This window comes from Parasteatoda tepidariorum, chromosome 9 (genome assembly GCF_043381705.1).
Source record: "Parasteatoda tepidariorum isolate YZ-2023 chromosome 9, CAS_Ptep_4.0, whole genome shotgun sequence".
NCBI classification, from domain to species: domain Eukaryota; kingdom Metazoa; phylum Arthropoda; class Arachnida; order Araneae; family Theridiidae; genus Parasteatoda; species Parasteatoda tepidariorum.
The window spans coordinates 90,078,971-90,090,881 of NC_092212.1; the positions used below are offsets into that span (position 1 = coordinate 90,078,971).

Here is an 11,911-nt window from a genome sequence, read left to right on the forward strand (position 1 = left end):
CTGACCTAACTATTGGAACCATATTTCCCGGATTGCGATTGCGACTACCCCTTTTATTTTGTCTATCAAAAATCCGAATCCCCCGAAAAAAATTCTTTTTTATTCAGAGAAAGTTCGATTTGTGTCTGATTTCGTAGCTTAAAATATTGTCTGCATTAAATAATTAGTATTTACCCCCTTTAACCTTTAAGATTGAGTACTAGAACGTGGAGATCCAATCATTAGATAAAAAGTTATTCAAATTAATTCTGTTCTTTTTTTGCGCACTGTAAAAGGAGAAACCGTTTATTTACAAATACTAAATTGCAAGACAATCCCGCGTTGAAAATATTATGAAAATGTTTTTAAACTGTCTGTCACCTGATGTCAATTTTTGCCATTATTAGTAAGGAAAACAAAATCGGTATTAGCTTTGTGTTTTAGAAAAAGCTAGTATTTTTGAACTAGTGCAGCCCTCTAGTGACGATAATGAAAAATAAACATTCGTTCATAATCAGTGGGGTAACTAGCGCATTTGAAAAGAATTCTTCTCTTAGGAGAAAAAGCGTTCGTTTCTCAATTTCAGTAATAGATTGCTGCTTTAAAGCATGGCTCTTTTACTAGTAGAAACAATTTGAGGTTATTATAGTTTTTTGTCCCTTGTAGAACGTAGCGATAATTTGAAAGAAAAAGCATTAATTTAAGAATCAATTATGTTATTTACTGACAAAAAAGACACAAATTAGCTTTGAAAGCCCGATAATAGAGAAGATTTTATTTAAATACATTAAAAAAGAAACATTGAAATTATTTAAATGCATTAATTCATACCAGGAAATAAAGGAAGGAATATAAAGAAAAGAAAAACAAGTTTTCTCAAAATTCAACTTTAAAATCTGTAAATAAAATCCATTTGAAATTTTTCGAATTTCAAATGATTTTTTGTAAAGTTATTCAACACAATTTAAAACATGAAGCAGCATTTTATCTAAATTTTTGGAGACTTAACTTAAATTTTGCCTGAAATCTTTTCTTCTTTTTTTCTATTTTTGTTTGCAACTCTGCCATAGTTCGTATTATTTTTTACTTAATTATTTTAATTTCATTTATTTTAATATCTAGTCAATTTCATGTAGAAAAAATTTCAATATAATATGATCTGCCCATTCATTTTAATGGACCAAAAATGAGTTCACTATGACTAAATTTAAGAAGAAAAAAAAATTGGATGAAAAGTACGCTTATATTATACAATCGTTTTTAGTCTCATTCTTTTTTCTTGTGTAACTATTTATGTTTAGTTTCATAAACTTTTTTCCTTATGAAGCTAATTGAGTGAATCACAAGCATTTTGTATAAAACAATATGACTTATTTAGTTAACAACAATTTTGTATAGAACAATAAGACTCGTTTACGTGAAGACAGTTTCGTTAGTGAATTTTTGGTAGTTTCAATAATTATTTTCTTTATAATTAAAATGGCAGGAAACTTTTGCATTATGAAAATCTTTTATATTTAGATATAATGTTCAAACTCGGCCCGAAATTAGGGTTTTATGCGTCGAACAATTGTACCGAAAGAAATCTTTATAAAGCAATTGTATTAGATAAAGCAAGAATATTATTATTTGACTAATGGCGAGAGTATACCCTAAAGTCGTGGGAACACCGTGTATGGCGTGGCCAGGTTGGTAGGGCTGTGCGCGAGTTATTTCCCGGAAAAAATAATTTATAATAATTATGTATTATTTTTTATTAATTTATTTAATAATACTTGGAAAATGTGGAGTTTTATGGAATTTTTTAATTGCTTTTACCTATTTTTTAAGAATGCAATTTGAAAATACAAAACTTAGTGCGAAATTGATCGAACAGTTATGGATAAATCAAATTCTAATTACGTGATCATTTTAGAATTGGTTACCTTAGAAACTATTCGGCCGACTTCGTCCAAAATTTGTATTTTTTTTTTAAAATTTAAAACTAAATTCCTTAACGAGAAAATTTTGCGTTAGTTATGTGAGTGCAAACGTATAGATTCCTTTATGCTAATTTCCTTTTTCGCGTAGTCTACCATGTCTTGATAATTTTTTTAAATAAACCAATCTCATAATTATAAAGTTAAGTTATTCCATAAAAAAAAATTCATGGAAAAAATAATTTTTAAAACTTTTTTAATAAGGCTCGAAAAACTTTCTATGGCATATACATTTTTACATCATTTAATACTATGTAATTTGAAAAGGCCAAAATACAAAATTTGAACGAAATCGGACTAATAGTTCTTGAGACATAATATTTGAGTCTTTAAAGCTTTCCTCTCATGCACTCTGATTATTTTGTTTTTATTTTAGAATATAACAGTCGTTGAACAGCAGTCCCAATTTTGGGTTTACGTGTTCAACTCCATAGCCTAGTAATTTTAAACCCAATCCGGAACACAAAAGAGCTCCTGGATCAAGTATTGAGAGGAATTTGCCTTCGTGGAAGAGTTTTTGATGGAACTAACGCGGATTTGCGTTCCATGGAGGGGAAAACCTCCCATTGTTAACCTGACGGCAAGGGAACTCTAACCCATGATCAGTCTGGCACTGAGCAATAATATATTATAATTATTTATTGGCAAATAATTATAATATATTTTAAATTATTGAGTTCTAATTTAGAATTTTTGCTGCAAAAAATATTCATTTTATATACTTTTGAGAATAAATATATACTAGTCTAAATACATTAAAAGTTGATGACTGTCATTTCAGAGGCCAAATCGCAAGATGACAGCCGTTTTAATATTTTCATACTATTTAATATGAATTATGGGTTGGCTAAAACGAAACGATTAACGTGCGTCTTCCCATTTGACAGCTTTGTGTTGAAAGTTAAAACACCAACGTTTATAATGATTGTTTTACGAATCTCAGACGAACTGAAAATTATTTATGTTTTATTGATGAAAAAAAATGATTTGCTATTTATTCACAAGTCATAAAATATTTAAAATAGACAAGTATTTTCCGATATAAAATAAATTCTACAAGTTTGAAAAATATCTTGACAAAAGAAAATTATGAAATTAGACAACTAAAATATACTTTTTCCGCCAGTTATTCCGAGAGTGTCGTTTTAAAAAAGAACGTGATTTTAAATATATTTTTTTAAGTAAAAAGCGTAAATTTTTCGACTAAGTTTCAGTGTTTCAAAGTAATCATAAGGAACAAAACATCTTGTCTATTAGGAATATGCGTCAGTAATAATAAATTAATTACATTCGTTAAAAAATGCTTACTATCATTCGCCAACCTCCGAAACTTTTTTAAGAAATTGATTTCAGATTACGATCTGAGATGGATTGCCTATTTTATAGCAAAAAATTTAGACATTAATGTTAATTAATATTCGTTCGTAAAACAACGCAATTTCACAATTGAATTGTTCCAAAAATATTTAGAAATTTAAGGCAATACGAATTGTTCATTGTCAATGTATCGACAAAAGACACACAATTCTATTGCGAATAGTTTTCGCTAAACTAAATCGGGAGGATCCCTGATCGCTCTCCATGCGTTTAACTTGATATTGCTTAATACGAATGTTTTACTCTCGAATATATTATTAATTGTAGTTAAGCTAGAGCCCTGATCGCTTTAGTGTCCCAAGCATACCCCCGGAATAGCTCACGAAGTTGGTTGCAGATTGCTTCGGGATCTGGGGCAAATTGCACGACGAAACAGCAACAACAACAAAAATTAATAAAAAAATGAAGATATTTGTTCGTAAAAGCAAGAAACTCAACAATATCATATCACTTTTGATTAAAATTCTTTGTAGTGATAGCGAAATAAAAGCAAGAATTATGCGACTGTGAACAACTTAATCTGTGCAAACACTTAATTTTTTAAGTTCGAAACATTTATTTCGATTACTTGTATGTAACGGTGGACGAAATCTTTATAATTGAACTTTGTTAAATTAAGAAAAGATATTAAATATTTTGCTAAGACTCTAAAGAAAAATTTCCTCTGAAATCAGGAGATACAGCATCTATAAAATAATTGTTCCAAAAATTATTAGCTAAGTAAGGCGTATTTTTTATTTTCAGTTTACTGGATCCCTGCTTCGCTATCACTCGCCAAACCCCGAAACTATTGCTTTCGTTGATTGTTTAATACATCAGTTTTTAATACTATATTTTAATTATAGTTGATGAGAGCTCGCAAAGGTAATTCGTCTAAAATGAACCTCTCACACCCTCTTAGATTAGACTTATATTATTACTGATTAATATTAGTTCGCCATGACTGAAGTGCAGATAGAACTAAAATGGATTTTATTTTCTAACTTAGTCTACTTTTACTGTTATATCTGCAAACTTCATGCGGCTCATTTTCAAAAGTTTTGATTCGTTTATATTAAATAAAACTATTGCCACAATCGTCTTAAACAATTTTTACAGAGCGAGTTTCACTCTGTTATAACTCAAAAACTATTAAATGTAATTTTACATTATTAACAGAATTCTTTTTTAACATGTTGATGTAGCTATTGAGTTGTTTTATGTCTAAGATGAAAATTGCTGTTTTGCGTAGCTTAATTCACTATAGTGAAAACTCTATTTAGTTATTTTAATTTTTAAACATATTTAGGTATATGCGGAATCTAAAATTTTCCTTCAGGTTGAATTTTATAATTCAAGAATATTTCCTAACAGGTAAAAATTAAAAAAAAGTCAATTAACAACCATTAAAATTTTTTCCAATTGAATTCCCAATATTTATTATATCGTTTATGTAAGTAATTGCTAGATTTAGTATTTTATAGGGACCCTTTTTAAACTGCAATAAGTCAATTTATAATTTATGTTCAGTTTTAATTAATGTCTGATATAGTGTATCCCTTATCTAACTAAGCTTGATTACTCGTAACAAAGCTACAAAATAACAAAGCGATTTCCAAATTAGTTCAATTATGTTCAACAAGTTAAAAAAACGACTTTTATCACTCCATCAGCAATTTTACTTCGATAAAATTAAGATGCTGATTTTAGGATATGTTATTTCGAGACTATATTAAAGAGTAAACATATTCTTGTTTTCAATACCTTATTTCATGTTTTAGGGTTAAAGGAAGAAACACACACGCAATACATTTTAATTAAATTCACAAGAATCAGAAGATCAAATATGTAGTATAAATAATAAAAATATAAGTATAAACAAAAATTTTAATAAGTTATCTTGGCTGCCTTTACAGACTTCGGTCCTTTTATATGCACGTTCACGTTTAACCTCATAGGTAATAATCCTCTTTCAATGAAAGTTTCGCAATCAAATCTCTCCGCTGAAGGGAATTGTACGTTCACACTTTCATGAAAATTTTAAATTGAATTGTTCTCAGATAAATAGAAATACAGCAACGACAAAGGTGGCATACGTAGAATTATAGCAGACCATAATACTTCTGCGACTTATCGATTTCAGCAATCACTGTTACAAGTCTATTCCGTTTAAGATCCTGTAATGAAAATACACTATATTACCTCTTTATAACATGCTCCTACAATTCATAATGTTTGCAAAAAGCATTGTTTCTTATTTATAGAGTAGAGACAGGAAAAGAGAACTTCAGAAAAGTGAAGCCATACTTGAGACCACTATACTGTGTGGTGCAAGGTCATGGTCCCTCTACCGTAACTGAATAAAGGTACTTTTAATCGTAATTGTACCATTAAACATTTCAAAATTTTATTAACAAGTGTATTCGAAATTTTTTTTTTATTCTTAACTGCAACATTAGTTTAATAATGATCTGTTTGAAAACCACTTACTAAATTATATAAAAACATTTAAACATGAAATGTATAACAAATCATTATCGAAAAACTTTTACTGTTAAACCATCAGTTTAAAATGTTTTTTTTTTTTAAAAAAACTAAAACAATTCTTTTTAAAAAGATGTAAATTCGTAATTTATTTTTGTCTGGTTAAATGTAGTGATTGTTACTATGAGCATTATTACGCTTGTTCAAAAGACTAATCATTTTTGTATGTTTAACTAATTATTCACTAAATTTAATTCAATATATTCTTTCATAATACCTTAAAGTTACTTAATTTGTGAAATCTAAATTTGATTCCCCTAACTAAACTCTAATCTCAGGTATCCACAATTTTTTCTAAAACTTGATAGATTATTCTCTCATACTTTGATGTTTGTGTTCATTAATTAAATTCTTTATTATCTCAATGACATCGACTCTCTACGATAAGAAAAGACCGATTCCTTCACAGCCGTATTAAAAGGGCGTGAAAAAAGATTTCTATATAACCAAACATCACAAGTTTAAGTCTAACATGGTACATTTAATTTATTGTTTAATTATTCAGTTTAGATGTCAATACTCTTTTTATTTATATCAATAGATATCAACATTTGAAACAAAGAAATCTTTATTCACGATTTTTCTTATCAATCCTTATTTACTTTAACATATGAATGAGTAACGATATAGTTTTTCTTCTGTTTCATATACGTTATTTTTACATGTTTGCTTTTCTTATGCGTTACTTTTAAGCGCTTAATACTATGCGTAATTTATAATTTTCTTATGCGTCAATTTAGTTAGTTTTCTTATATTGCACATTAAACTTAATTTTGGGAGTTGTTATGTTCACTTTTATTTGCGGTGCCACTTCTACGCGTTTAATTTTTTACGTGTTACTTTTACAAACTTGTTACATGCATTACATTTTACATTCTACTTTTTTGTTGTTGATTTTTTCTTATAAATTAATTCTTACTTTTCTTATGCCTTACTTTTCCACTTTTACTTCCTTTTTATTTTAAGCGTAAATATGTATATTACTCTTTACTTGTCTTTCAGCGTTAGACGACAGTGTTGAATTTAAACTTTACCTTTTTACGCGTTATATATTATTTTTTACTTATTATACACTTTTAACTTGACTTTTTTTTATTTCTCTGTAGGTTACTTTTACGTATTTATTTCTATTATGTGTTGCTTTTACTTTTTTCCGTTTTTCTACTCTATTCTTTAATAAATAGTTTACGCTTTCCATTACTCTGTATATTTCCACTTACTTTTCTCAATGCGTTATAATTTTACCCATGTTTACTTTACAAAATATTTATACATATATTTTTTTTTTGCTTTACTTCTAGCGTATGCTTTTCTTAAGTGTTTATTTTATATTATATAGTTGCTTTCATGCGTTACTAAATTGACCGCGTTTTCAATTGCACGTTATTTTTAATTTCTTGTATTTTTTATGCCTTCCTTTTCTTTATGCGTTTGCTACTCGTTTAATCTTCCTATGCNCAAAAACTAAATTGCAAGACAATCCCGCGTTGAAAATATTATGAAAATGTTTTTAAACTGTCTGTCACCTGATGTCAATTTTTGCCATTATTAGTAAGGAAAACAAAATCGGTATTAGCTTTGTGTTTTAGAAAAAGCTAGTCTTTTTGAACTAGTGCAGCCCTCTAGTGACGATAATGAAAAATAAACATTCGTTCATAATCAGTGGGGTAACTAGCGCATTTTGCGCCTTTGAAAAGAATTCTTCTCTTAGGAGAAAAAGCGCTCGTTTCTCAATTTCAGTAATAGATTGCTGCTTTAAAGCATGGCTCTTTTACTAGTAGAAACAATTTGAGGTTATTATAGTTTTTTGTCCCTTGTAGAACGTAGCGATAATTTGAAAGAAAAAACATTAATTTAAGAATCAATTATGTTATTTACTGACAAAAAAAAAGACACAAATTAGCTTTGAAAGCCCGATAATAGAGAAGATTTTATTTAAATACATTAAAAAAGAAACATTGAAATTATTTAAATGCATTAATTCATACCAGGAAATAAAGGAAGGAATATAAAGAAAAGAAAAACAAGTTTTCTCAAAATTCAACTTTAAAATCTGTAAATAAAATCCATTTGAAATTTTTCGAATTTCAAATGATTTTTTGTAAAGTTATTCAACACAATTTAAAACATGAAGCAGCATTTTATCTAAATTTTTGGAGACTTAATTTAAATTTTGCCTGAAATCTTTTCTTCTTTTTTTTCTATTTTTGTTTGCAACTCTGCCATAGTTCGTATTATTTTTTACTTAATTATTTTAATTTCATTTATTTTAATATCTAGTCAATTTCATGTAGAAAAAATTTCAATATAATATGATCTGCCCATTCATTTTAATGGACCAAAAATGAGTTCACTATGACTAAATTTAAGAAGAAAAAAAAATTGGATGAAAAGTACGCTTATATTATACAATCGTTTTTAGTCTCATTCTTTTTTCTTGTGTAACTATTTATGTTTAGTTTCATAAACTTTTTTCCTTATGAAGCTAATTGAGTGAATCACAAGCATTTTGTATAAAACAATATGACTTATTTAGTTAACAACAATTTTGTATAGAACAATAAGACTCGTTTACGTGAAGACAGTTTCGTTAGTGAATTTTTGGTAGTTTCAATAATTATTTTCTTTATAATTAAAATGGCAGGAAACTTTTGCATTATGAAAATCTTTTATATTTAGATATAATGTTCAAACTCGGCCCGAAATTAGGGTTTTATGCGTCGAACAATTGTACCGAAAGAAATCTTTATAAAGCAATTGTATTAGATAAAGCAAGAATATTATTATTTGACTAACGGCGAGAGTCGTGGGAACACCGTGTATGGCGTAGCCTGGTTGGTAGGGCTGTGCGCGAGTTATTTCCCGGAAAAAATAATTTATAATAATTATGTATTATTTTTTATTAATTTATTTAATAATACTTGGAAAATGTGGAGTTTTATGGAATTTTTTAATTGCTTTTACCTATTTTTTAAGAATGCAATTTGAAAATACAAAACTTAGTGCGAAATTGATGTAACAGTTATGGATAAATCAAATTCTAATTACGTGATCATTTTAAAATTGGTTACCTTAGAAACTATTCGGCCGACTTCGTCCAAAATTTGTATTTTTTTTTTAAATTTAAAACTAAATTCCTTAACGAGAAAATTTTGCGTTAGTTATGTGAGGAGTGAGCGCAAATGTATAGATTCCTTTATGCTAATTTCCTTTTTCGCGTAGTCTACCATGTCTTGATAATTTTTTTAAATAAACCAATCTCATAATTATAAAATTAAGTTATTCCATAAAAAAAAATTCATGGAAAAAATAATTTTTAAAACTTTTTTGTTATTTTTTATTTACTAAGGTTCGAAAAACTTTCTATGGCATATACATTTTTACATCATTTAATACTATGTAATTTGAAAAGGCCAAAATACAAAATTTGAACGAAATCGGACTAATAGTTCTTGAGACATAATATATGAGTCTTTAAAGCTTTCCTCTCATGCACTCTGATTATTTTGCTTTTATTTTAGAATATAACAGTCGTTGAACAGCAGTCCCAATTTTGGGTTTACGACAACCCGTGTTCAACTCCATAGCCTAGTAATTTTAACCCAATCGGGAACACAAAAGAGCTCTTGGATCAAGTATTGAGAGGAATTTGCCTTCGTGGAAGATTTTTTGATGGAACTAACCCGGATTTGCGTTACATGGAGGGGAAAACCTCCCACTGTTAACCTGACGGCAAGGGAACTCTAACCCATGATCAGTCTGGCACTGAGCAATAATATATTATAATTATTTATTGGCAAATAATTATAATATATTTTAAATTATTGAGTTCTAATTTAGAATTTTTGCTCCAAAAAAATTATTTTATATACTTTTGAGAATAAATATATACTAGTCTAAATACATTAAAAGTTTGTGACTGTCAATTCAGAGGTCAAATCGCAAGATGACAGCCGTTTTAATATTTTCATACTATTTAATATGAATTATGGGTTGGCTAAAACGAAACGATTAACGTGCGTCTTCCCATTTGACAGCTATGTGTTGAAAGTTAAAACACCAATGTTTATAATGATTGTTTTACGAATCTCAGACGAACTGAAAATTATTTATGTTTTATTGTTGAAAAAAATGATTTGCTATCTATTCACAAGTCATAAAATATTTAAAATAGACAAGTATTTTCCGATATAAAATAAATTCTACAAGTTTGAAAAATATCTTGACAAAAGAAAATTATGAAATTAGACAACTAAAATATACTTTTTCCCAGTTATTCCGAGAGTGTAGTTTTAAAAAAGAACGTGATTTTAAATATATTTTTTTAAGTAAAAAGCGTAAATTTTTCGACTAAGTTTCAGTGTTTCAAAGTTATCATAAGGAACAAAAAATCTTGTCTATTAGGAATATGCGTCAGTAATAATAAATTAATTACATTCGTTAAAAAATGCTTACTATCATTCGCCAACCTCCGAAACTTTTTTAAGAAATTGATTTCAGATTACGATCTGAGATGGATTGCCTATTTTATAGCAAAAAATCTAGACATTAATGTAAATTAATATTCGTTCGTAAAACAACGCAATTTCACAATTGAATTGTTCCAAAAATATTTAGAAATTTAAGGCAATACGAATTGTCAATGTATCGACAAAAGACACACAATTCTATTGCGAATAGTTTTCGCTAAGCTAAATCGGGAGGATCCCTGATCGCTCTCCATGCGTGATATTGCTTAATACGAATGTTTTACTCTCGAATATATTATTAATTGTTAGTTAAGCTAGAGCCCTGATCGCTTTAGTGTCCCAAGCATACCCCCGGAATAGCTCACGAAGTTGGTTGCAGAGTGCTTCGGGATCTGGGGCAAATTGCACGACGAAACGGCAACGAAAAAAAAATTAATAAAAAAATGAAGATATTTGTTCGTAAAAGCAAGAAACTCAACAATATCATATCACTTTTGATTAAAATTCTTTGTAGTGATAGCGAAAGAAAAGCAAGAATTATGCGACTGTGAACAACTTAATCTGTGCAAACACTTAATTTTTTAAGTTCGAAACATTTATTTCGATTACTTGTATGTAACGGTGGACGAAATCTTTATAATTGAACTTTGCTAAATTAAGAAAAGATATTTAATATTTTGCTAAGACTCTAAAAAAAAATTTCCTCTGAAATCAGGAGATACAGCATCTATAAAATAATTGTTCCAAAAATTATTAGCTAAGTAAGGCGTATTTTTTATTTTCAGTTTACTGGATCCCTGCTTCGCTATCACTCGCCAAACCCCGAAACTATTGCTTTCGTTGATTGTTTAATACATCAGTTTTTAATACTATATTTTAATTATAGTTGATGAGAGCTCGCAAAGGTAATTCGTCTAAAATGAACCTCTCACACCCTCTTAGATTAGACTTATATTATTACTGATTAATATTAGTTCGCCATGACTGAAGTGCAGATAGAACTAAAATGGATTTTATTTTCTAACTTAGTCTACTTTTACTGTTATATCTGCAAACTTCATGCGGCTCATTTTCAAAAGTTTTGATTCGTTTATATTAAATAAAACTATTGCCACAATCGTCTTAAACAATTTTTACAGAGCGAGTTTCACTCTGTTATAACTCAAAAACTATTAAATGTAATTTTACATTATTAACAGAATTCTTTTTTAACATGTTGATGTAGCTATTGAGTTGTTTTATGTCTAAGATGAAAATTGCTGTTTTGCGTAGCTTAATTCACTATAGTGAAAACTCTATTTAGTTATTTTAATTTTTAAACATATTTAGGTATATGCGGAATCTAAAATTTTCCTTCAGGTTGAATTTTATAATTCAAGAATATTTCCTAACAGGTAAAAATTAAAAAAAAGTCAATTAACAACCATTAAAATTTTTGTCCAATTGAATTCCCAATATTTATTATATCGTTTATGTAAGTAATTGCTAGATTTAGTATTTTATAGGGACCCTTTTTAAACTGCAATAAGTCAATTTATAATTTATGTTCAGTTTTAATTAATGTCTGATATAGTGTATCCCTTA

At 28.1% G+C, this 11,911-nt stretch overlaps 2 protein-coding genes across 3 annotated transcripts in view; one reads left to right on the top strand and one right to left on the bottom strand.

Moving 5' to 3' along the window:
* The window catches only part of LOC122272569 (uncharacterized), a 568,266-nt gene that overhangs the window by 544,373 nt on the left and 11,982 nt on the right, over positions 1-11,911 (bottom strand). Inside the window, exon 4 of one of the 2 annotated variants that reach the window (XM_043056405.2) lies at positions 2,649-5,491. The exons of the other annotated variant lie outside the window; for it this stretch is intronic. Within the exon in view, the coding sequence (XP_042912339.1) occupies positions 5,467-5,491 (25 nt within the window). The 3' untranslated portion in view covers positions 2,649-5,466. Of the gene's footprint in view, positions 1-2,648; positions 5,492-11,911 lie in introns of those variants that run through there. 2 annotated transcript variants of the gene reach the window in all.
* LOC107439990 (uncharacterized) overlaps positions 1-11,911 on the top strand; it is a 235,103-nt gene that overhangs the window by 37,333 nt on the left and 185,859 nt on the right. The gene's annotated exons all lie outside the window — the stretch shown is intronic.